At 39.8% G+C, this 27,003-nt stretch overlaps 1 protein-coding gene and 1 long non-coding RNA gene across 7 annotated transcripts in view; one reads left to right on the forward strand and one right to left on the reverse strand.

Annotated features, from left to right (window-relative positions):
- Nucleotides 1-833: 833 nt before the first annotated feature.
- LOC115609520 lies at nt 834-4,204 on the reverse strand. The gene is made up of 2 exons (XR_003991886.1): nt 3,558-4,204; nt 834-2,305 (listed from the first exon to the last, which is right to left on the reverse strand). It is a non-coding gene; the product is annotated as an uncharacterized LOC115609520 (long non-coding RNA).
- An 897-nt stretch (nt 4,205-5,101) lies between these two features.
- Nucleotides 5,102-27,003, forward strand: part of EPHA7 (EPH receptor A7) — a 167,999-nt gene continuing 146,097 nt past the window's right edge. For 5 of the 6 annotated variants that reach the window (XM_030490072.1, XM_030490076.1, XM_030490073.1 and 2 more), the window contains exons 1-3: nt 5,102-5,473; nt 9,782-9,846; nt 14,189-14,858. In XM_030490072.1, the coding sequence (XP_030345932.1) occupies nt 5,377-5,473; nt 9,782-9,846; nt 14,189-14,858 (832 nt within the window). In that variant the 5' untranslated portion in view covers nt 5,102-5,376. The remainder of the gene's footprint in view (nt 5,474-9,781; nt 9,847-14,188; nt 14,859-27,003) is intronic. The other variant, XM_030490077.1, reaches the window with a different exon arrangement.

A 27,003-nucleotide genomic window follows, 5' to 3' on the forward strand; every position in this document is an offset into this window, starting at 1 on the left:
GGAAAGTGAGAGATTGAGACTAACTGTAAGAGGAAGTAATATATGGAAAGAGGAAATTTACTGGGTCTGATTTTTCACCTCAGCTGGACTGAAAGAAGAATCTAGGACTGTCACAGATGGAAGTGATCAGCTGTCACTTGTACTGAGGAAGAACAGAAAGATACTAACCTCGCTGGAGCATATTGCCAGAGTTTATCTACTGCTTACAATTAATTAACTAAAATAAGAATTAGGTACCCTTATGATCAGGCTCTGTGTGCAATTTTTATTATGACAAACATCCTAGGAAAATTGAAACTTTGAATCTTATAGATTATTGAAGTCAATGATGTGCTTATGTGTGCAGTTACTTCTTGTTACACTCGGGCACAAAGGCATTCCTTTAATTCATAGGTGAGCAATGGAAATTATTCCCTTTCAGAATACCCCCCCAGGTGCTATTGCAGGATGATGGCACTGGCTTGCCTGACTCTGGCTTCCCAGGGGAAGGTCCACAGCACAATGAGATATACTAACAGACTGTGAAGAGTGATGAACACAGACTGTATGTCCTCTAAAGGCTCTTGTTCCCCAGTAAAACAGTTTTCAGATTCAGATTTACCAGGGGAAACAGTCTTACAGGACCCAGATGCAGTATAGTTTTGGACCCTGTATAACTCTGCTACTGTTCTTTGGGAAAAGCAGAAGCATTTCATGTTCACATATATATTTAACCTGAATTTAATTTGTACTGTTCTATAGAATGTATTTTATTTCCATTAAATGGCAAGATGACACACCATCTTATCTCTATTTCTGAACAGAGTTTTTCAAGTATATTGAAAATTCATAGATTCGGAAAACTGAATCAAAGTATCTATTTAGCTCAGTGTACAACTTTAAAACCCCCAAGAGAAAATTTGACAGTGAATTGTTATTACCATTCTGGTGTATGTGAAGACTTTAAAGCGTGAAGCTTTATAGCACTATTTTTGATTTGTGCTAACTAAAATAGTTTAAAAACAAACAAGCAAACAAATGGAAATTTCAACTATAGAAAGGACTTCTTACATGAGCATGTTTTTCAAACAAGACAGTTCCAATTCTGTACAATTTCTTTATGAACCAGTAATATTTATTTAATGCATTGCCTTCTTTACTATAATAGAGCTCCTCTGACTTATAAACCCACCTGAAGATCTAAAATTGACACCGTATGGAAAATTCATCTCTGATCCAGATTTGGAATGTAAATGCCATTACATCTGGAAGACTAAATGCAAAGTCTCATGTAGTGATTTATTATACACATATAAAAGTCAGATGTCATGAACCCACTGCATTTTTATATTAAAAATTCATCAAAAAATCATTTAAAAAATGCATAAAAATGTGTGCTACATATTTCATAGAAAATCTTGTGCACAGGTAAAGAATTGCTTAGGTATTGCTTTGCTTATGACCACAAATGACTAAATTAAGCATTTAAAAAAAATCTTTTTCTATTACTTAAGCCTAATTTCTACTTTTACTACTGTAAAAGACAGTTCAAGTGTTTCAGTTCAAAACCAGTTTTAAGGATCATTCTTGTGTGGACAGAACCAAGACTCAGTATCATTTTCATGAACTATGTCTAAGGGTAACCTTCAACACCTTATTGAAGCTATTGAAATTTTGCTTCAGCCTTGCACAGAGTAGCCAAAAAACAATGTTTGAATCCTGAAAAAAGGGAACTTGTGAAAACAGAATTTCATAACTACTTTCAAACCATGCTTATTTCCTTATGTATGTTCGTACACCCTTAAAATTCATCCCATATTTCTTGTACCACAATTTCAGTTTGAGTTATGTGGTGAAGATACAGTTGGTCAGTTTTAAGGACAAAATTCTTTAAATATTTCTCCAAAATCTGCTTAGACCATTGCAATTCAGTATAGGGAAGCTAGGTAATATCAAGAAAGCCATTCTAACTACACACAAGTTTAAATAAAAGGGAGAATCTGGCCTACAGATTTTGAGTAAGGAAAAAAGGACAAAACAGAATAAAAAAGCAACATTAGAAACAGTAACTGGAACAGAACAATGTACTTTTTACAACCATTTACTTTGATGCTGTCTAAATTGTAACACATGATGCTGAATGAAGTTCCCAGTTGCTTCCCCCCCCCCTTCTTCTTCTTGTCTCCTTTCATAGATTTTGGTACCAAATCTGAGGGTTGTAGTCCATTCAGCGTATTTTGGTTCAGTTGTAATATTTCTCTTTTCTGGTTTTGTTCACAGGAGATCCAACTCTCAGCCAGAGGAGATGCAATACAGGCAATACATCCTACAGAATACAAGGAAATATTAGAAAATATGACAAAGAAGCAGAGAAAAAGAAAAAAAAAATAAAATTAGCTAAAATTGTTTCCAAATTCTGAATTGATTTCTCAAAGGTTTTTTCTGTAAGAAGCACAATCTAAAAAATCATACCGTAATATACCCTCTCAATGTATATGGTTTCTTTTTGGTGTAACTGTGAATACATCCATGACTTTTAAGGCAGTAATACATATAGTATGTCATCTTCAGCTCAATTTACAATCATCAGGAAGACAAAGCATTTAAAATGAGTTGATTGGGAAGATTTTTTTTTTAAATCTCTTATTTAATTTCTTTATACATTGAGTCGTGTCCACATATCCTTTGTGTGGTTAATATATTTACACACTTTTAAGTAACCTTATATGTGTACAGACACTATACACATATACGCGTTAGATTGTACAATATAGTACAATATAGCTTGTATAAATGCAGGTGTTTATGCAAAAAAGTGCCTGGCCTAGTACTATATGCAAGACATGGATATATCTCATTACCACTTGAGCCTTTCTCCTATCAATTTGTTCATTTAATAAGTTCCTGCATTTTTATGAACACAGTCATTCAAAGTCTCAATACAAGTAATTTTTTTTTTTATAGATTCCGTAGGTTAAAATTTGCCTTTTGGGGTTAATGATGCTGTAGTGAAACGCCTGAACTTTGTGCTAGGAGACTGTTGAGGACTAACCAGGTTAAGGACTTCCTGCATCTGCTTTAATCACTGTTACGACATATGCCACATGAAAACTAGCTTTACCTATGAAAATTTGCAAAGAAGTTACAAAATACCTGCATGTAAGTATTTAAAACAAAATAGTCTTTTTAAAAGAAGATAAGCAAACTCACTGTTCTGCACAGCTCCTTTTTCTGAGTACGCACATATGAAGATGGGAATGACAGATGAGAGAGGATGAGAGAATCAAGAGTGCATACTTTGCTTACATTCATCATGGTATCCAGAGTATCAAAAGAGCATTCTGAATGAAACACAAAACCTGTCATATTCTAAGACCTGAGTATCAATTACTCAGCAAGTGGAAGGAATACACTGCATTTCTGAGGCTACCTCCACACCATTCTCAGAAGTAACAAGGAAACCACAGGGAAAGTGCTCAAAGCTCGGAGTATGGTGGCTGTTTATTCGACAATGCTGAGGATATTATTACTACTATTACTGTTAATAATAATAATTATTATAATTTTGCTTTATCTACCTGAAGGTCCCATAAACAAACAACCCTCAATTTTAATTTCCACGACATTTTCTGTTCCAGGGTCCCCATTTGCACAAAGATTGTTTCAGATTCCCGCATAATCTTGCCACCGAATTGCAATTACACCCCCTTCGATTCGCTGGCTTCGCCTGCTTCCAAGACAATAATCACTTATTCCGTTTACATCTCGTTTCCATCCTCCGAAAGGGCACGGTGATGCACTTTTTACGGAGCTGTACAAAAACCCGCTCTGAACAGCATCAGCCCGGGGAACGTGCGCGGGGCAGAGTTCGAGGCAGAGACTAGGAAGGGGCTTCGCAAGAGGCGCGGAGCGGGGAAAGCAGCCGTGGCAAGGACCGACGCCTCCCGCCGCGGGGGTTACAATGACCAGCCTCTGCCCGGGCCCCGGTCCCGCCGCGGCCGGGGCGAGGAGCGCTCCCACCGAGGCCGACGGAGACACTGCGCTGGTCGCACTGCTCTCCACCCTGCAGCCTCGGCCAGGGAAGGGCGAGTTTTGGTGTCGCTTCGTTCTGTTGTTCCACTCGTTGAGGAGCAAGGGTGGGTTTGAGGAAAGGAAAGCGGAGGGGTTTTATGGATCCTCGGGAGAAGCGCTCCCGGCCCGCAGGGTGAGCACTGACAAAAGAGACTTGGCAAGTTCCTCTCCCCCTCGTGTTTTGCTTTTTGCCCCCCCCCCCCCCTTTTTTTTCCCCCCTCCCTTCCTATTTAAATCGTCTCGCTGTGAGCGGATTGCCCTCGCTTCAGGTTACACCCGGCGAAGAGGGTGGGGAAAGCAACCGCCTCTCCCTCCCATCCGCCCCCAAGTAAGAAAGATCTATATTGTCATTAACCTGTTCTTCGTACCTGGGGAAAACCGGAGGCGCGGGACACAAAACCCGAATAAAACAAAGGGAAGGGAGGGAGCCCGGGTGATGTCAGTCCTGAGCAACCTGACTTTTGGCAGAGCCCTGTCTCGGGGCACCATCCCGCAGCTCTTGCCAAAGTTTTCCTTTCGGTGGCAGCAGCCCAGGTGCACGTTCGGCCCAGCCACGGGCAGACACCGCGCCGAGGGCAGCGCCAGGACCCGGAGGCGGTGGTCCGGGCTGGAGCCGGGTCCTTTTCCCACTCCCTACCCCGGCAGCTGTGGCACGGGGAGAACACACAGAGCCCTGGGACTGGCCGCCTCACTCGCTCGGAGAACAAGCGGCCGGCCGGCTCCAGGCTTGCGGGCCAGCACCAAGCGCCATCCGGACTCTCCGCCCAGCTCGGTCCCTCCGTCCCGCCGCCAGCACCCCGCGCACAGCCTCCGATTCCCCAGCACCGGCGGCAAACCGACACCGCCGAAAGCTCATTGGGCGGCACCGCCGATCCCGCCCTCCCCGGCCGCGACGACTCAGGCGCCGGTTCGGCCCGCCGGGCGCTGAGGATCGCTGCTGTTTGGCCCTCAGTGGCTGTCAGTCAGGTTGAGGGACGGGCCGCCCCGCCGCTGCGGTCCCGCCCCCTCGCCCTTATTGATATTATCGGAGCACGGCGCGGGTGGCTCGGCTGCAGTCGGGGTTGGCGGGCGGTTGGGCGGGTGCTGGAGCCGGCAGCGGCGCGGAGGAGGCGGCGGAGGAGGAGGAAGGAGCGAGGAGGAGGAGGAGGAGGAGGAGGAGGAGAAGAAAGAGAAAGAGAAAGAGAAAGGCAGCCGGGAGGGAGGGAGCGGCAAGCCAGAGACTAGCACAGCAAATTCTCCACCGTCCTCTAGCACCCACCAAGCGGCGGCAGTGGCAGTGTCTAGAAATACATAGCTAGAAATATAAAATCGCCCCGCTCCTGCATCATGGTTTTCCAAAGTAGGGTCCCTTCTTGGATTATTTTGTACTCCGTCTGGCTGTTCCGCTTTGCACACACGGGGGAGGCACAGGCTGCAAAAGAAGGTAAGGTGATGCGGGAAACAAAAGTTTGGGCTTATTTATTGCTTTTGCGCAGGAAGTCTGTGAGGCGGCTTGGCGGAGGATCTGCCTGGCGCTGCGAGCTGCTTGTCAGCCCCCCCCCCCCCCCCTTTAAGAAAAGAAAAAGACTTTTTTTTGGTTGAGGCGGGAGGGAGGAAAGAGCAAGACATCCACTGGGGATGTGCGGGTGAGTGTCATAGAGGTCGGGACAACTGCCTTCGCTCTCAGGAATGAGGTCTGTGAGGCATTTGCACGTGATGAAAAGGCTTGGGGCTGTGGAAAGAGCCCCCCGGCCCGGGGATCCGTGCAGGGTAGCCCCACTCTCCTGTGGCAGCTGTAATCCTCCCGATGAAGTGCAGGGAGGGCGGGTTACGTCGCCGCTACCCGGCTGGGGGCTGCAGGGGCTGAGAGCCGAGTTTCAGGACTCGGGACGTTCCGTGGGCACGGCGCGGGGCTGAGGCTGCGGGGCAGCTCCTCGCCGCTGCCCACCGGGGGCCTGCAGCGCTCCGGTCCCGCGGGGCCGTGTACACGCCGTGGGAAGGAGTAACGGGTGCAGATTTGCACCTCCTAGCCATGCAGGCTGGGCATACATTTAAGAGGATACATACAGCCTGGCGTCCTGTGCCTGCAACGTGTGTGCTCTCCCCGGCACCGCCGGAGAGGTTTAGGCATGGATGTATTACACCACCTGCGTATCACAAGGGGACTTTCCTTCCCGATTCCCATCCATCCAACACTGGTATCTGTGCAAGGCGAACCCCGGACGTTTGTTTCCCCCGCGCACAGAGATAAATCAGGCAGCTTTCTGCCAGAGGCTGATGGAGGTGTATAAAATCAATTCACAAAGTCCATCTGGGAATCTTTTTCTCACGGTGAGAAAATCCAAAATGATTTAAAGGAGCGCCCTCCTCGCGTTTGACAGCCAAAAGCGAAGGTCCGTCTCCATCTTCGGGGGGCGGGTGTGTGTGGAAGACGACGACAAGGAAGGGGAAGTCAGGGGCTTTTTTGGTGTCTTTGCATGTGTATGCTTTCGGGGGTTCCCCCCCTCTGCAGTGTACATCAGTATTTTTCATCAAACCTTTGGCGTGCAGTATAATGCCATTTCTAGCTTCTAACTGAAGCTTAAGAAAAAAAAAAGCCCTCGATTAAAATGTCCTCTGCCCTCAAGAGAAGGCGGCAATGGCGAGGCTGGAAAGAGGAGAGAGCCTTTCCTTAGCAGCATTTCGAAAGTTTATTTGGAGGGGCTATAAAACACAGAGACCCACACACGGGGAGTACTAACGCGTGGCCGTGAAGTGGGGAGCGGAGAAGAGCCGGGCAGGCAGCAGGGAGGCGGGCAGGAGCGTGCGGGTTTCCTGCCCCACTCTGCCCTACAGACTGCATCGCGATAGGGGCTGCGCCGGTGCCTCCCGGCGGCAGTCTGCCTCGTGTGTGTGGGTAATACGTGTATGGAGATGTGTCTGTGCATCTATACGTATCAGTGCGCGTGCATTATGTGTGTATGTGTTTGGGGAAAATCAGCCTAGCCAAAGGAGGGTCAGGAGGGGGCGAGCGGCAGACAGGGACTGATAGCGGCTATCTGCTTCAAGCGCAGAAAACTCCTGAAGAAGAAAAAGCGAGTTAAAAAAAAAAAAAAAAAGTATTAGTAACTTTACAGCTTCACCCCCAGCCTCACCGAAGGGACAGTGGTGGCTCCAGCCTCGCGCGGTTTCCCACCGGTCCCCGCTGGGTACAGAAGAGGGGTGGCGGGGTGAAAGTCTGCAAAGTTTTCCGAGTTCCCTTTCATAGCTAAATAAAAGCCGCGGTGAGATGCTGGAGAGGAGCGCGGCAGGGTCCGCCTGGCTGTCCAAGCCAGGGGGTGACCGCGTTACCGGCGGAACCCGATGCCCAGCACCGCGGATGGGACCCTCGGGGAGAGCGCAGACGCGGGGCCGCTGCGGACGCTCACTCCGTGGCGAGGGTGGGGGTGTGTGTGTGTGTATGTCCGCAAGGCATACACTGGAATAGTGTCCAGTCTCTTCGCCCCGCGGCTACGAGACCTCGGGGCTCCGTCCGGCGCTGCCGTCCCCGGCGTTCCCAACCCGGCGGCTGCCGCGCTGAGGGTGGTGCGGCTGGGGGAACCGCCTGTGCTGGCGCTCCGCTGCTGCTCGGCCGGCAAGCCCGGCTCCTCAGCGCGGAGGCGCGGCTGCCTGCGCGCAGCTCCCGGGGTGGGTGCGCTGCTGCGGCTCCCCGCGGAGGGGAGAGGCCGCTGCTTCCCGCTTTCGCGGAGCCCCTTCCCCGCGGCCGAGCCCCCGCCCTTCCCTCACCGGTTTTACGCCTCCTTTCGCTTTTTGTCCCACTGCGGCCCCCCGGAGGGACCGCGCGGAGGGCTGCGTAACGGCGCGCAGCTGCCGGCGGGGCGCGCAGAGCACGGCAGCATCGCTTCCCGCCACGGCGCAAGCTAGCCCTGGGGGCCCCGGGGCTCCCCGGCCTGGAAAGCTCTTCCCCGGTGGTAACTTTGGGTGCCACACGAAAATGCTACGTTCCTTTTGCAGAGCAGGTTTTTATGTTTGTTTGCTTGTTGACTTTTCTTTCTGAGATGTGGCCGCCCGTTGCTACGTGATGGAGAATCGCTGCCAAAGTGTAATGAGTTGCAGCCGTGGGACGTTGTGCTGGTCCTGAAATGGTTAAATTTTTCATGGTACCTCTTTTTTTTTCCAGGACCCTTATAAATGTTCTTGTTTAACAAACCGCCACACACACCACCTGCTTTTCTATAGAAAGTGTTACAAAGTAAAGCCCCTTGAATCCAAGCTTTAATGAAATAAGCAGATAATCTTTCTAGAGAGAGACTATCAAACTTCCTTAATGACTAGTTCCACTTTATTACTAAAATACAGAGCTGGAAGCCCCTGTTTTATGTGTTTAGCTAACATTCCAGATAGTGCTGTGTGAACCTTTAAATAACTCTTATAGTCATCTCGTCTTTCTAGTAATTCACTGAAATTTTGTGTTAAATTCTGCTAGGAGAAAGGGCCGAAGCCAGAAATACAATCATTTCAAAAGACCTGACAAAAGTTGCTTCAAGCTACACCCTTAAATGACGCTGAAATATCAGTACTTAAATGCTGTATATAAAGTTATAAATGGTTTTATAGCTAAATATATACTGAATAGATCTAAATTAGAAATGTTTCTTTTTATTTAATCAAATAAATAGAGGCATGGTTAGCTGTGTAGCTTTGGAGAAGGAATTTTCAAAGTGTAAAAAACCTAGATATATGGTTGATCACTCTATAGCTTTGGCTGTTTGAAAGTATTACAGCAAACTATTTCACTATTTTTTTATTTTTTTTTTTTGAACATCATAGATTATTATATGTACCATTTGAAAGTCTTACAGAAACTTATAATAATATGCTACGAAAGAAGATTATAGTTACAGCTAAAATGTAAGATATATAGAAATGTGTATTTGGATGTAACAGAACAGCAATAGTATAACCTCCAATATGTAGTGTAAAATAGGTAAGAGTTGGTTTATTAGGCTGTGATTAACCACTTTTGGAGATGGAGTTCCATTTAGCTGAAAATAATTGCCGTGCTACCAGAACTGATGTATTTTTGTATAGAAGTGTCACTGGGGTATAATGACATGAAGATTTTAGTAAGCTATTACCATTAAGTAAATTAGTTTGATTTTGTTTGCAGTATTTTGTGTATGCAAAGTGTGATGTAATTGCAGAGTCTTTTATTTTCTGTATTCTTTGTTGTCATTTGCTAATAGAATTACTGCTTTATCACCTAAGGGACGTATATTTTTTTCTTTTAAACTCAAAAAAAAGACCATTGCTTTTGCAGTGCAGCTCCGAGTAGGTATAGACTAGTCCTCTCTAGATCAGTTTAGAAAAGTATTGAAATGTTGGTGTGTGTTTGTTTTAAGCTCATTGAAATAACCAGCATATGGGAAATGTACTTCTTATGACAAAGAAGATGAAGGGAGCATGCATCTTAATGACTGATTAGTAATACTTTAGAGCAGTAAGAAAACAATACACTTTGATTTAAGCAATGAAATTGTTAAGATTAGTGCATATCTGCTTACATGTGGATGGTACATAATCATTTAATCATTTGCTCACAAGTAAATGCGTCGTTGTGGTTGCAGATTTTTTTTATAATATGAAGAAAAATTATTTTGTGCAAAAGTTCTATTAATATAAACCCTTTAAAATTCAGACTTTGTTTTTTGGTTTTATATTTTTCCACTTATATTTAACAATCAGTGGAAATGCCGTTTTTTTTCTGTTTTAGTAATACTGCTGGACTCTAAAGCACAACAGACAGAGTTGGAATGGATTTCCTCTCCTCCTAATGGGGTAAGTACTGCAGGCAAAAATGAAGTTCCTGAAGATGAGTAGTTATTTTACTAAAGCAATTGAATGACATGGTTTAAACTAGCCCCCCCTCATATTCATTTCAGTAATCATACTGAGTGTTTACGGCTTTTCATTTTTAGAATAGAAGGAAGCTTACCTCAGGTTCCAGTGTTCAAGTGTACAAGCTAATTAAAAGGAGGAGTCTCTTTAGAAACTCACTTAAATATTCTCAGTAGCTTTATGTTTTGTAGTGTAATCCTTTGTGCTGTGCTGGAAAGCTCTATATATTTATAACACAATGTTTTAAATCACTTTTTCCTTCTTACTATAGAAACAGCAGATTGACTTCAGTATGGAAACTTTCTAAAAATATGTTTTTCATTTTCTGTATAATGGATGATCATAAATTTGTTTATGATGTTTTCTTTGTAATTGAATAGCACAGATTGAAGTTCTCTAAAATAAAAACATTTATACTGTGGATGTGTTTGAAATGACATTCCACACTTGAAACATCCAGAAGTTTTGAGGAGCTTGTTATCTTGAACTAGGCACAAATTATGTGGTTAAGGCTACCTCCAGCTTGCTTACAAATTAATCTCATGGTACTCCGTGGAATACATCATTGCAAATGACATCATTATAAAAAACGACAAGTTTAGAAGCTTCGGTGTATAGTCTTATTTATTGTATACATAAAGTTGAGAAATGCTGCTTTCAGTCTGAATTAAAAATGCTATAAAACCTCTTCTTCCTCAAGCCTGGAGAAAGAACACTTTCAGAAAGATATAATGGGTATATTGTCCTACCGTAGCTCAGTCCAACCTTAGCTCAGTCTGACAAATCCAAAATTATATGGACAGTTCTCACCCATGGAAGCAGTCTTGCTGAATCCATTGTGACTACTTGCATGAACAAGGTCTTGGGGGATCGGGCCCTTAATCTTCAGCGCATTAAGAAATCTGGAACCAGGAGAGTGTGAAGTGTGAGCGGGGATATAAAAGTGTAACAAATCCTTTAAATAAGAAGAATGAAAATCTGAAAGTGTCTTTCTTTAAAAGCAAGATCATAAAATCAATACAAGCATAAACTGGAAACAAATCTAAAGACTTCAGAAAGAATGTAATGCGAGCTGAATCGGTATGATGGCTAATAACCTTGGCATTAGCGTTTTGCACTGATTGAAGCCTTTACCAGAGGTGTTCGAAAGATTAGCTTGGTGGCAATTATATTAGGCTAACCTGTAGATAATGAAAGTCATGTCAACACATGTTACACGTCAGCATACTGAAAGATGAAAGTAGAGTCAAATTCAACAAATAGTAATAGGTGACTTTCAGAGTTAGAAGCCAATTTCCAGCAGGAATTAAAAGTGAATCAAAACTAATGGCTGGATTTGTATGCATGAAAATGCTCAGAAATACTTGTATGTAAATTAACATAAAAGTACCATTTTAATAATGTAATTTTGAATTTTTTTTTTCTAATTTTAATAACTGAAATTTTTATTATTCAGTAAAGACTTCATTGGAATAAAATCAGAAAATCTCCTTCTTGAGAGAAAGTACTGCAGCATCTCAGAACAGAATATATCAGCCAGACACTCGTTAAATGCCCCATTCAGCTGTAAATGTTACATTGAACAATGATCTCAAACATTGCTAAGATAGCTAAGAAGTTAAAATACCATATATTGAAACCAGCAGAATAGGACACATTCAAATGGAATTGCATGTATATTGCTATATGTTGCAGCAAGACAAAGAGAAGTTAAATATTCTTGCTGTAAAAGCTATCATGGAACTGATAATTTTAAATATGCTTCAGTGAAATGTGACCATAGATGGCATAGGCGAAAACATATCCTGGAGTGCTGGTGGTGGTTTTTTTCCTCCCACAGAGAAGCAGGTACACCTCCAATGGACTAGAAATAATAGTTTGTGATTACCTAATTGAATCATAATTCGTATTTCCTTAATTTTTTTTGGAAAATCATACTCCGTGGTTTTAGGAAAATATGGAGAAATAGACTTCAGTGTTTAGTGCTAGGGATAACATAAAATAGGACTGAATTTTATCTGAATTTAGAGTTTTGTATTTATTCTAGCATAAGAATATCTCTGATACTGGCTAGCCTCATGTAGTGGGCTTTTGACCCCAAGAAGCCTTATTTGTGTTGTATTATGAAAAATGGTTTGATTTTGTTAATTGTATTTTGTTTGTTGTTGTTTTGTTTGTTTGGTTTGCTTTCTGTTTCTTTTTTGGAGGCTTGGGGATTTGTTTTGATGGAGCAGTCCACATCAAAACCTGAGGAGTTAGATTCTATTTTCTGTTGTGTTAGAGTTACTTTCAATTCAAAGATATGATACATCGTCTAACTGCAATATATCATTGCAGAATCTGGCTTGGTGTTTTGAGGGAGGACTACTTACACAAGATAACAAACAAACAAAAAACCCTGAACCAACTCAAAAAAACCCCCCAACCTCAATGCTACCCGGAGAATATAAAAATCAGTAAAAATTTAGGCTTCAAGCCTTTTTTGTCATATTTGTGTTTTCTTTCATTTGTTGGTTGGTTTGTTTTATTTTGTTTTTCAACATGGCAGAGCCAAAAGCCTCAGTCTGGGGCCCATTTTTAATTTCTTTATTTGTACTAGTTCTTGTATAGAGGGAAAAAAAAAATCTTAGTCATTCAGATCTAATAAATCTATTATGAAGATAGACTTTCTTCTGTTTTTAGATTAATACAGTTCCATATAGCAGTCACTTCAGTTAATTCCATGACCATTTATTAATATATTTCAATCATTTAATACCATATACATATATAATACCATACATACCACATCTATATTAACTGTAGGTCTTTGAAATGCGCTTTAATATTTACAACTTCTGTGCATTTCAGCATCTGCAGTCTCGATATATTTTGTGGTGATAACTTCCAGTATCAATTCAGCCACATCTGCTTTTTCTTGGAGCAGTACACCAACAGTAAAATGATCTCGTTTGCTGTCAAATAGGCTTGCAAAGTACTGTATACTGCGGGGCTCCTAGTCTGGGAAACCAATGTGTTCCAGTCTTGGTTATTGGTGTAAGGAATGTCAGTGGGTGCTCCATCCTGAAGAGGTGCTGAGTATGCTAGTCCCACAAAGCACTTAAGCACATGCTTACCATTAAGCTTATAAGTACTGTCGTTGATCTTAAGCATGAGCTTAAGTGCATTATTGACACAGGGCCAGAGGGCTAAGTGCCATACGGAGAAGTCATGGTCATGGTTGTCTCTATCATCGGGTGAGGATAGCTCAACCCCCTCCCCTAATTTATTACAGCTGCGGTTTCAGCAGTAAATTAAATGATACAAGAAATGTGAAAAGGGTGACAGACAGATACTGTTTTGCTTACACCTGGGCAGATCTGCCTGGTTGATTCCCGGAAGGTTTGCCATTGCGGAGGTGCAAATTCCCATGTTCCCAAAGGCTGTTAAAAACTATGGGGCTATTACAGGCTTACCAGTTTCTTACATAGTTGGTGCCCTAAAGAGGGTACAACAACAAAACTCAGGCTTTGAACCAATGAACTTTCAGTCCCGTGGATTGTTCTTAACTATGTCTGTAATCTCATGGTTCCTTTGAACTCCCAACTAAACGAAGTTTGCTCCTTTTAACATGGATGCAGCCACTGAACAAAATGTGAGGCGAAGAGCTCCTGCTTATCTTCTTTGGTTTGCAAGTAGGACAGAAGGTGGACTGAATACAAAGAGGACAACCAAAATGTTTTCGTGTTTTCAGACTTTTAATTCTGTCTGTTTTCTCTTGCCTTCACTCTCTATTCCACTTTCATCATATAGGAGTGAAAATCATCGGACTCACAAGTTTCAGGACCTGCTCCCGTGCTTTCTGTACAACTGGAAGTTCCACTGGAAGTTTTATGTACACAAGTTTGATGTGCTGTAACGCTAGGCAATTTCAGTGTCTAAGACTTCACTGATTTCAGGTTTCTCTTCATGACCTTAAAGAAATGTGGGAGAGCCTCATGTGTAATCAGAGCTTGGTATGCTGAACAGACTTCTCTGAGGCTTTCCTTTTACAACTGTGCTCCTGATACAACAATGATTTTTAGAAGTTATTTATATGTGGGAAAGAGAGGGAGAGAGAGTGGGCAGCTGTGTTAATACGAATTTTCGTGCTTAAGAGTATTTTAACTTTAACTTACCTTTTATGAAGCTGTTCTGATAAAAAAGAGGGAGACTTGAGTTGCATGAAGCCTTTTAAAATACACAGTGGTTACATCTGGTAGCATACTTGGTTTGTATTACTAACTGTTTGTTATTGTTTTAGTGGGAAGAAATTAGTGGACTGGATGAAAACTACACTCCTATACGAACATACCAGGTATGCCAGGTGATGGAATCAAACCAAAACAACTGGCTTCGGACTAACTGGATTGCAAAAAGCAATGCACAAAGGATTTTTGTAGAACTGAAATTCACTCTGAGGGATTGTAACAGTCTTCCTGGAGTTCTGGGGACTTGTAAAGAAACTTTTAACTTGTATTATTATGAAACAGACTACGACACTGGCAGGAATATCCGAGAAAACCAGTATGTAAAAATAGACACTATTGCAGCAGATGAAAGTTTTACCCAGGGTGATCTTGGGGAGAGAAAAATGAAACTTAACACGGAGGTGAGAGAAATTGGACCTTTATCCAAAAAAGGATTCTATCTTGCGTTTCAGGATGTAGGGGCCTGCATTGCTCTGGTCTCTGTCAAAGTCTACTACAAGAAGTGCTGGTCCATCATTGAGAACTTAGCTATTTTTCCTGACACAGTGACTGGCTCAGAGTTTTCCTCTTTAGTTGAAGTACGAGGAACTTGTGTCAGCAGTGCGGAAGAGGAGGCGGAGAACTCGCCGAAGATGCACTGTAGCGCAGAAGGAGAATGGTTAGTGCCTATTGGAAAATGTATCTGCAAAGCAGGGTACCAGCAAAAAGGAGACACATGTGAACGTAAGTAAACATACAACTTGCTGTAATACGTACGTTATAGGTCATGTTCTACCAGCTTACTTTTATTATATTTTTTCAAGAGAAATATGTCATCAGTCTGCTTTTAAAGATCCTCAATCTGTAAACTTCCCACTGGCTAATCTAAAGCAGCCCTTCTGGATACAGAGATCAGTGGGTACATACTACATTTTTAAATTTAAACAAGAAGAGTTAGAGTTGTATGAAGTATAAATATAGATTCAGGACTAATATTTTAGACCAGTTAAGATGATGTTCCTGTAACTCTTGGTAATGCTGAGCAAGTCATACCTATTACAGAATACTGTATCAATAGTCTCAGATACGAGTAGTTAAACAATTTGTTCTTTCACATGATCTGTGGCAGAATTACAATGAAACTAAAACTGAGGTAGTAAATTTAGAATGAGGTGTGGTTAGTTAGGGGAAGAACACACAATAAAAACTTAAAAGTTTGTGTTGAGTGTGTAAAAATTAAAACACAAGATGGAACTTTCAAACAGAATATCAAGGTTTCAGAATGTAGTATGTTTTCCTTTCTACAATATCTTTTTGCATAAAACTAACCTAAACTTTTGGCTTGCCATGGGATCACGATGATTAGTTTAAAATACTAGCACATCTGAGACTACTGAGTTCTACTTTCTAATTCAGACTGATTCAGTTATCCGTATTCTTAGAATGATACCTTTAGCATTGCTATCTCTGGAGCTACATGCATAAGGTGTTTCTGTGTGTGTGAGAAAGGATATTTGTCTTTGCTTACAGTAAAATCATGACAATGGGCAGTTTGAAGACAGGTATTTTCATGTACATTTGATACAGGTCTATCATTTTTATCATAACATAATACAAGAGGTTATATATCATAATATTTTTATTGTAAGATGCGCAGACATTTGTTGGTAAGAAAAGTTTTAAGTCAAAAACTGGAAAAAAACCCTAGAGATCTGTGAAGAGGAGAAACTTACAGAATCCAGAAACAAAGCTGCCAGCAGTCACTGGGTCTGAGGTGTCTGTGTGAAGATTGCAAAATCTGTAGAGGGTTAGGGATGCCCTAAAGCAAAGTAAATGAGTCTCCTTATTAATAATTTGTCCTCAGGAAATAAAAACATGATTGTGTTCTTGATGAGTTTTTATGAGCAAATTTGGTGCAAGGTGAAGTTGACTGGAATTGATCTGAGGCCTTTCTAGCCTTGCACAAATCTTTCATTGTTCTGTTGGAAAGGGATGAGGGCTTGTACACTGTGGAAGGTGATCTCATTAGGAGTAATTGTAATGTGAAAAACTGCCCTCACAAAACCATTCGGTAGACTGTATTAAAGCTCTGTTAAAAATATCAAGCACTGTGTTGCTTTCAAATGTGTTTGTTTGGATTTTTTTTTTTGACTGACTTTTTTCCTTAGTTAACTTGCTCTTGATTACAGACCTAGTTATGGTTGATGTAATTAATATACTAATTTTACTTTCAATGAAGGAGAAAAAGTATCTAAAAAAGAAGAGTGTGTATGTTGAGAAGTGGGTGGGGGACAGGAGCTGAGTGGGTGTGGGGGGGGTGGATAGAGAAGAAATTGGTGTTTGGTAACTGAAATGCAAGTAACCTGTTTATTAAACAGGCTTAATTTCTAACTGCGCTGATGTTGACAAAAGAATTAAATGATAACTTGTACTTGAGTATAGTAGAGAGCTCATTTGCAAGAACACTTCCTGCTTTTGGCTTGCATCCAAAGCAATCACTAAAAGAATACGCTACTCTGGAAACAGTCCAGAAGATCATTTATGGTATTTTTCCTCTTTTCTTTCAGTGATCCTGTTAAGAGTTTCAAAACAAACTCTGGCTCCATATTGAGGCAAGTTAATGTATTTGAGAGGGAAAAGGTGGGAGGCAGGCACTCTCTGAATGCGCGCCGTCAGCAGCTCGGAGTCAGAACGATATGGGTGACTGTGGTGCACAATAGTAATTGCTGTCTGTGATACTTGTTAGCCGTGTCTGTGCTTGAGGATGTTATTAACTATGATCAACTATGTAGTGACCGATAATACAGCTGGCACACTGATACCGTGTCTGTTTTTTGTGACAGATATCGAGAGAAACTTATCTGAACATTGACACTAATGCAGCTGGCTATCTGTTACTGTCAAGCTGTGTAACAGATCAAGCAGAAGCAAGTTGGCATGTGCTTCCTTAACCCAGAGCTTTTACAGCCCTGTCTGAGGGCTCACTTCTGCAAATACTTTGTACCTGGCATGCTGTGTGACTTCTTTGGGACTCCTCATGGCAGAAGGCATTGTGCTCTGTCAGGATAGGCAGAAGTCTGTGATTCCTCTCTCACACTTGCTAAAGCTCAGCTGAATTAACTTAACACAATAGGAAGGTCTTTTAAAGATAAAGAATAATACCTTATCTGGCTGTATTGTAGCAAAGGTAGGAGTAGATGGCCACATTGTAGTTCCAAATAGCTCTTCAGCCTGTAACTCAGTGGGGATTTTCATTTGTGATATGCTGGCTTGATTGGCTGGCTGTGATTGATTGAAGAATTTGTTCCTTTTGCATACAGCTTCTCTCCTGTGTGTGAAATTTATTGAGTTCAGATACTAAAACAATTGAATTTTGATTTATATGCAACTCTGCACTGGATGTGCTGCGATAAGATTTTTTTCCTTTTTTCTTTTTTTTTTTTTTTTTTTTTTTTTGATTGCATGAATGTAGTAAGTAACTGGTAATGCTGGGGAAGGATAAGGAAGAAAATGATTGTGAGTGGTGAAACGCATAACCTGGAAAATAAGCTCTTGCGTGTCTCTAGTGCTCGAGCTTTCAAACTGCATTAATATTTTTTTATTTTTTTTTTTCTGACGCACACTGATTACTTCTCAGTATAGGTATGCCAAGGAGTCCATTCCACTAATAACATACGTACATAAGAAAGCCATATTCCAGAGAACCTGTAATTGTCATTTAAAGTAAAATCTGAAAGCTGGGTGAAACAAACATGAGAAAACTAGATGAGCCTCTGAACTTTGAATTGCAGGTTCTTTTGCTTACGTGCAAGGACGCTATCTCCTCAGTGTTGATCTTATGTCTGCTGGTATGTAACACTAGGCTTAGGTGTGGAAGTTGTACATTTTAAAGGATTGTCCTGAAAGATGCCTACCAAAGATACTTAGAAATATTCAGTTCTTCCAACACCCACGTATTGCATATGTTCTGACAAAACAAAACCCAACAAAACCCAAACCAACCACAAAAACCCAATAGAGTTCTCAGTAACCGGGGTAGACTCCCAGTAGGTCTAACTTTGATTCTTTTTCTCACAGTGGAGTTCAGTCAATATGTTGTGCATCTAAGGAACACTCTGTGATCAGTAATTGGTATTTGAAGGAGAAGATAATTCTTTGAGAACTTCCAGTGTAATTTCCATCTGTTTTGTGTTAGCTGGGGGTGGGGAAGGAAAGAATTAATTTTATTCAATCTGAGCAATGGAGTGATACTTCAGAAGGTAGAAAGCATCTCTTCATACAACTGGACTAAAAAATTACATAGATGATTGGGCACCAAGTCCGAAATTTCAGGTTTCTAGGGAAAGAAATGCTGTGTGCACACATACTGTGTGCATCTGCAGTTGCTTTACTGGCCCCCAAATGGAGAGGGGATTATAGCTATTTGTATGTTTTGTTTTGGTGAGATAGAAAGGGAGCTATAGGCTTTTCTTTCCAAACTTTGTCATGTGCTGTATATTGTGCCAGACTACAAGTTGTATCTGTCCCTTCTTTTTTCAAACTTTTATCTCTTGACTTTGTGAAATACCACATTTGTGGTAAATTATGTGTAATTGTGGGTTTTTGGTTTTGGTTTTTTTTTTTTTTTTTTTTTTTTTGTGGATTTATTTACTTATTTTTGTTTGGTGAGGTTTGTTTTGTTTTGTTTGTTTGTTTTAAAATATTACTCCACTTAGGAGCTGATGTGCCACAAGTTTATTAGTAGAGGGCAATGAATTAAGGGGGAAATGTGAACATGTTATCATTGAAAGAATGTTACCATGCTTATAAAAAGCCCAAGTTGCACATATTGTGAATTGAGTCTAGAGTTTAGCACAGGTAATGTGTCCAAAAAGCTGTAGGTGACCTGTAGCTTGAGTAACTTATGTTGACATTCCTGTATTTTCAACTTGAAAATGTTTTACTTTGTGAAGAAAGGGAAGAATGTTAGAAAACTTCTTCAATGGCATTTACATAATCAAGACTCTAAATGCTTCCTGTTTTGAAGAAGAGTTACCTTTCTTCCATTTGCCTCCAAAATTACTCTAGGGAAGAGAATGTAATTATTCTCAGCAAATTGAACCAAAGCAGAAAATGAGAATATCTCTGAGTCTTGTCGTTTTCTCTGAAGCCAGCAGTTCAACAGGAGTGTGTCTTCCTCCTTCCCTTTTTATCCCCTAACATATTAAATAATTTTTCTGTCCCTCTTTAAAGAAATGTCATTGTGATCTGGTATCAGGTCCCAGATACAGCTGCATAGGAACAATTGGATATTAAAACAATAGTTAAAAAAATAATCTTGTAAATATATTTCCAAAGGATCCTTGCAGGGTTCAGAAAAACATATCAGATACTTCTAAGTTAAAAGTAAGACCTTCTAGCTAGATGGTCAAGAACACTGAAGGTGTTCCTACTAAGAAATGCAGAGCTGTGATTTCTGCTTCCAGCTCCCTTTGGAGTTTCTAGGAAGTTGAATGCTTTGGCTTTCATTCACCCCTGGGGTCTTCTGACAGCCCTTCTCAGAGAGATGTGGTAGAAGGATGTATTTTCTTCCTATATCTTTCTTTTGGAATAGTCTAGTGTTCATAGAGAGGATGATTTTTATGAATTTGTCAGTGACCCTAAGTCATTCGAGTTTCTTTGACCTAATTTGTTTACGTCCTTCAGCTTTTTGGATGCATCAACACAGAGATGAGATGGGGAGAGGAGCAATGTAGACATTAACACGTTAAACTTGTCCTCTTTGAAAAGTGGTTTCCAAATTACATATGTTCTTAGTGGCAGGGCTAGCCATCACTTGCAGAAACTGGTGTCTTCGTGCTTCATAGCATTTTTTTCAGGTCTCCTTTGGGTTGCCTTTTGGCCCTAAGATACAGGGTTTTTGGTTTGTTTTTTTTTTTGGTAGCGTTCCTTTGCCTGAAGTGTCTGAATTAGCTTGGTTAGTGTGATTATGCGCTATCATAGTTTTCGGTGATACAGCATCCTCTCTCAAGTGTGACGTTGAAGATCTGTGAGAAGTAAGGTGATATTACGTTGAAGTGATCAAGTGGCAGAGGCAGTTGAAACCAGCTAGTTCTCACCTATAGTGTCATGAGAGTGAACTCTAAAATGAATCTGCAGAGCTTCTGACAGATTTTGTTTCCAATGAATTGTTGTTTTGCTTCAGAAGAGCTGAAAGGAGTGAAATAGTACATGCAGGTGGGCAAGCAGGAGCCTGGGTCCTAGAAGTGAAATTATTGGATAATGTAGTTAAATGTACAGCTCTTTCCCTCCCCTAGTCTCTCTTTTTCACCCCCCACTCCCCTACCCCCCCACCTCTCTGTTCCTCTTCAGAGATTCTGTTGTCTCCAGGAACTAATTTTATTTTTGCATTTTGAATATCAATTTCTTAAACTAAATTTGTTGTAGTTTTGTTTGTTTGTTTTTGTTTTGTCAGATTCACTGCTGTGCACAGATTTTGAAATCAAAACAAAGCCAGCAATGACATCTAACAGAATCTTAGTTATTTCTCCTTTAGTTACAGAGGAAGCACTAAAGCTGTCTTTTTATGGGTTTGGGATGCCACTGCTGAGTTAGCTATGGTTGCTCAACAGCTGGGCTGTTAACTCCTTAGTCATTAAGTCTATCTTCTGTTTGTTCTAAATGAAGCTTTAGTTGGTATTTAGAAATGGAATCTCATTGTGTCATGTCTGTGCTCAAAACCATACATATTGCTTCTGAAAAAAAAAACAACTGCCCAGAAATCTGTGAAAGGTGCAATGGGCCTGTAAGAGCTTTGTTACAATTTTCTAAAAGATAAAAAGATCTAAAAGATCTTCCTAGATGAAGATTTTTTGTTTTGTGGTGGGTTTTTTTGTTTCGTTCATTTTTGTCTGAGGTTTCTGTTAAGCTCTGAGAATTAAGCTACTAAAAATATATGTAAATACTCTTTCATTTTTGAATACAAATGGGAGAAGTGTCACATTTAATCCTTGTTAGGGAAATCTCAAGTGTACATGCACTCCATTAAATATTACTGTTATTTTTTTTAACAAAACAAAACAAAAAACAACCCCTCAGGTAGAAAACAAGGTTCCAGGAGCTGAGAAAAGGAGAGTTACTAGGCTATAGAGAAACTGAAAAAAAAGATCATTTAAGGGAAGAACTGATCACAGAAGAGAGAGGAACATGTTAATAAGTGTTTGACTAATCTATTTTATGTATCTGTAAGGCAGCTGTTATATAGATGGTGAAATGCTGTTCAAAGTTGTTCAGGCAAAGTGAAGTTCAAAGTATAAATTGTTATTTGAAAACAAGAAGCCTTAAGTGAAGGTGTGAAGTGGAGGTTCTTATTTGAGAAGTGGGACAACCATGCAGAGAGATCCATGTTTGGTACTGAAGTTGAAAGAAAATAAGAATCGTGTGAGCAAAATGTCTGCTTACCTGTATTGGCTTTTGAATTTTGCTGCATCCCGAACTTTCTCTGTTATCACGAAAATATTTGCTTCCCAGCCTCCCCCCCCAGCAGGTCATATATATTTAACAGTATTAGATCTTTGAGGATAACTTTCTGTTTTTTTCTTGGGAAACTGGAGGTAGTTTTCTCTTTATGTGGATTTTCAGTTAGCATCATGCTTATTACCACTTGAACTACAGTGTAGAAATTAATTGCTGCTTCTTGACTTCTCATCCCTAAATCTCAGTGTTTTCCCTGTAGAGTGCAAGCTCTGTCTTCAATGCTAATTTAGGTATTAAAAACAATAAGCTGTACACAGCCTGTGGATTAACACTTTTTAAATTGAAAACAAGTAAAACATTTTCAAATTAATACCTGCAAATACAAAATGGATCTTTCAAAATGTACTCAATACATCATATACTTTGTTTGTGTCATGGTTGTGTTGGTTTTGTATCCCCTTCCCCCGCCCCCCACAATAAATAGTACTTTGCTAATAAAAACTTAAGTCTGGAACCAAGTTAAGAATAAAACAATTTGTAAGGGATTTCCTTAAAAGAATTAGAAAAGTATGTTCATGAAGCTTATTAAAAGCCAAAGGCTGTTCATGTGGCAGGAAAAATATGTGGATGTTTTCTACTGTAAGCCTTTGCAGAATGTTGTAGCATCAAGCAGAGAAGGGGAAAAAAAAAAAAAAAAGGCAGGTTTACTGTTGAATTTAGCATTATCCATCTTTAATTTCATAAAAAGTAATTTTTCTTTACAGGATGATTTATGTAATCACTTTGCATTGTTGAGAAAACAACAATAGCAAATATATTTAAGACATTTTTATGAACAATCTGCTCCCTACTTACAGAAGCTTTGATTCTTGCGTACTTCCTAATCTTTCCGTTGCCTGTATCTGTCACAGTGAGTTAGCTTGTGCTAATATTAATGAAAAATGTATGTTATATGTGAAAGTGGATAGTATCCTACTTAATAGTTCACAGCAGAAACTTTATTTTCTGTGGGAATCTCATATCTCATTTCTTGTTCTCAGACATATCTGCAGTATGTCCAGAGTCTCTGGTGAAAGAGTATTCTTGTGTACTTCCTGTTAATGACTTCTTCAAGTCTCCCTAATAAACACAGTATGCAAACATACTGGAGAGTTCAGTATTCAATGGTTTTTTTGTTATTTCTGTATTTTTCCATTAAGAAGAGATATTTCTTTTAGGAAAAATTTATCTTTTAGAAGGTATGTGGATTTTAGAAAATTTTACTTAGTTTAAAGCTAATTTGTAAGTGTAATTTGGAGTTGCAGAGGCAACCAGTTATAAAGCTTGTGTGAAATCAGAATTGGGTTCAATTATTATACTTCTAGAGTCCTGATCCTGTCAATGTATGTAGCTATACAGCTTTATTTAGCTTATCCCCCCCACTGCATATCCTAAGGAGGATAAAATTGCTCACATATGTAGAAACATCAGGGGGTTTTACCCAAGGTAAATTGATATTGTAACATCTTAATTTTTGTGGTTTGGATTAGTTACATGTGACTCTTGACAAGACATGGCTCTCCTGCAATAATAATATCAAGCATTTTCTAATAAAAGTCTAATTAACTGTAATTATTAGTATTTTCTGGCACCTGACAGACCTCAAATGTGTGTGATTGATGGATGAAAACGAAGTACATGATTAAGAAATATAATTACTGTTATTGTTTTGCGATGTATTTAATATACATATATTCAAAGATTATTTTTGCTGTAATTAATTGTGAAATAAGTTACAAGTTCAATTTTGAGCTGCTGATGCATGTCTAGAGCCTTGGCTTGCTGTTTGGCTACTGAGTTTTAAAAGAAAAATTTCTGATAGTGTGTATTGCCATAAATAAACATGCTGTAGAAAGTGTAAAAATGGGGCTCCTACTTTTCAGTAAATAAGTTTTGACTATTTTAAGGAGGTAATGCTGAATGCAGAAAACTGTCTGTAGGACGATGGGCTGAGGCATCATCCCTAGAACTCAATGGCAAGAATCCCGTTAACGCTGAGAGTAACATCATGTGCTAATATTTTCCTACTGAGGAAAGTGCTAAAGTTTTAAGTAGCTGTAAGCATATACATACATCTGAAACTTTTAAGTTGATGAAACATATTTAAGTCATGTTTGATTAGATGTGCTCTTCTGAATCGTAGGCATTGTGCTAGTATAAATGCGTACAGAGGAGCAAATACAAACAGGACTCAAGTTCCACTGATCATACATGAGATGTATAATCTCATGTATGATCAGCATAATTAGTATAAGCATAATTAGTGGCTATAACTTGTTATCATTCCTTACGTTTAGTGAATATGAAATCACCCATTGTAGGTAACTGATGTTCGTTTTTCCAGTAGATTGAACACAGTGGATTGGACTAGGGTGGCCTTTCAAAGTGACGCTTAGAGATCATGTGACAGGTGACTAATTTTGGGGGGGTCTTACATAGCCATATGCACGTGACCTGCTGTACGTTCCCTTCACCTTACTGGGTACGTTCTCATGGTGTGACTAAATTGCAAGTGCCCCCTGATTTTTCTTGAGTGATCACATATATGCTTTTGTTCTAGCCTTGTGACATAGTGTACAAGTGCATATTTCTCTGTAGACATCTAACCCACTGTACAGGGGAGGGGCGGGATGTCAAAATTCTCCTTCCACTTCTGAAGAGCCATCGAGGGAAAACTCAGGAGTTGTCTGGAGCTTGAATTAATGACCAGATCCGCTTCAACTGAATAGTACTGCCTGTGGCCTCCAACCCTCCAAATCTCTCAGTTTCTTAGCTTACTAGGTAGTCTTCATTTATGAGTAGTAAACACTATTCTTTGAACTTCCTGAAAGTACCATCTTTTTTTTTTTCCCCACTAAACTATTGTATGGGTAGATTCTTGAGAACAAAAGGTAAATTTCACGAATGTCTATTTGAATCAATCCATTTGTGTCCACAGAGGGACATGGCATTGAGAATCTCAGTAAAGCTCTAATTTAGAATCTTGGAGCCTTTACTTAGCTACCACGAAAACGCATGAAGAATGTAAGCAATGGAGATTTTATAAGTAAAGTTTATTGTATGCCTAAAAGTTTGGCGGCTTGTGTGCCAAACAGCTCAACTCTGCTGATGCTGGAACAAATTACATGTTTAGAAATCTGTCTGTGGAGTATGGTCTGAGTGGGCAACATGTGGCTATGATCACTGATCATATTTACATGATCTCATTCAACTCAAGTTTTCCAGACTTAGGTCAATTATTTTTCTTGCTGAGGAGAATTTGAACTTGGATCTCTTGCTTCAAATAGGGCATGCTTATTAACCAACATGCAGTCACTGTTAGAAGGTTTTATTAGCCTCTGCTGAAACTTGCTCTTCACATAGTTTAGCATTTAGAACCATTCATAGGGAGTGATAGGTTCCAGTCTCTTGGGTTCTGAGCTTTCTTTAATGTATAGATATAAGTATATATAAATATATTAAAATATTTAAATATAATATATATTTTTATATATTATATACATATATACATACTATATACTTATATAAGTAGTGTATATATACACACCACATATTTACTATATAAACCACACACAAATATATATAAAATATGAAACATTTAATCTTGGATTTTTGAGCTCTCGTTTTTCAAAATATTATCATATTTTTTGTCTGATCAATTTATTTGCACAGTATACATACATGTATGTATTTCTGAAGTGAATAATAGAACTGGAGAAAATGTTCTGCTGATCTTTCATTTGTTTATAAGGGTGATGTGTTTGTATGTCAAAGCAAATGGGGACGTATTGATCTTTTTTCTTGTATAGCTTTGTTTGAAGTCTAAAAAAAACCAAAAAACCAAAAAACCAACCAAAACATTTTCTTATTCAATATTTTAAGATCATCTTTGGTATTTCTTTTAATTGCTGCATAGAAATACTTTTCAAATGTGACTGGAATCCTACTGAAGAGGGGATTTCTTACTCAATTTTGTTGTGTTGGATCAGGCCCATGATAGCTGAAATCAAACACTGAATCTTGGATGTTTGATTTCTCATGTTTCAAAATGTCAACATTTTTTTATTGACTAATTTATTTGCACAATGATAAATTAGATAACTCTATTTTCACTTTTGTCCAACTTGTTGAAAAGTTTAATCCCATACCAGTAGCTCTTCAGTAAAAATTGACATATGTTTATACAGACAAACAGACAACTTTCAAAATGTGGGCATTTTTATTGTTGCTAACTAAAAAAAAGTACGGATGAAGTTCCTCCAAATGATACTTAAATGAAATGCACGTTGTTGTAACCGTAAGCAAATCCAGGGGCTACATATTGTCACCTAATTATCTCACCCATGGAAATCTCAGGTTTAATCTGCAGCCTGCTGCTGGGAAGTGTGAAAGCATCATGTGCTTAAAATCATAAGCAGGGTTGAAAATCTTGTCCCCCAGTGCAGATGCAGCAGAATATTCAGTCTGTGATCTGTGACTGTCTCTTCTGTTCACTTTCACTTATTGTTAGTTGCGTATCACTTAGTTTTCTGATTAAAAGGGGCAATTGTTTGGCTTTACAATGTGTGTGCTTGTCTGTCTGCTTTAGTTTGTCAGTTGAAATAAGTCTCTATTTGCCCTATTATTAAAAAAGTCTTATCAGTAGAATTGCTAGTGAATAATGCTAGTAAACAAAAGAGAGGAGAAACATCTCTTTAAATCACACTTTTTCCTGTGTGAGCATGACAGAGAAGGAGACAATGACATGTCTACTTTTGATCTCTTATCTTAAAGATTTTCTGTCATCTGTAGAGCTACACAGTCACTGTATTGTGTATTACTGTTGTAAAAATCATGTAGCCAGGAACATAAGAATCAAATTGCATGACAAAAGTAGAACGTTTTTTAGAAAATAAAGCGCATGTTGATAGTACAAATTACGTGCAATCTTTAAATAAGGATTTTTATTTCTCTCCTTAAGGGCGAAATAAAAATACGATCCCTGTTCTCACAGAACAAACCCCATTTTTTAAATTCCACCATTTAATGACGTCATGTGTATTTAAGCAGTGACAAGGGTATTCATTATTAATTAACATTCAGGAGATAATGGACTGTCAGTTGCCAGTCAAAGTGCAGCTTGGAAGAATGCTGACATGGATTGATGGATGTCTTCTGGGACTGTACAGACAGGCTGCTCAGGTCATCTGGACACATAAAAACATTACAGATCAGCTCCATGTACACAAAAAGATCTTTTGCTTGGACTGTCCTTCTTCCTAAAGGCAGGTATCCTAGATTCACTTGATTCGTAAGTTAAACCTTAGCTTTCTCACACCATGGTGGTCAGTTAGGAGTTTAATTTTGTCTTGTAAATATAGGTAACATTTTATTGTCCTGTGTCTAGCTGTGAGTG

Source organism: Strigops habroptila, chromosome 6 (assembly GCF_004027225.2).
Source record: "Strigops habroptila isolate Jane chromosome 6, bStrHab1.2.pri, whole genome shotgun sequence".
Taxonomy (NCBI): domain Eukaryota; kingdom Metazoa; phylum Chordata; class Aves; order Psittaciformes; family Psittacidae; genus Strigops; species Strigops habroptila.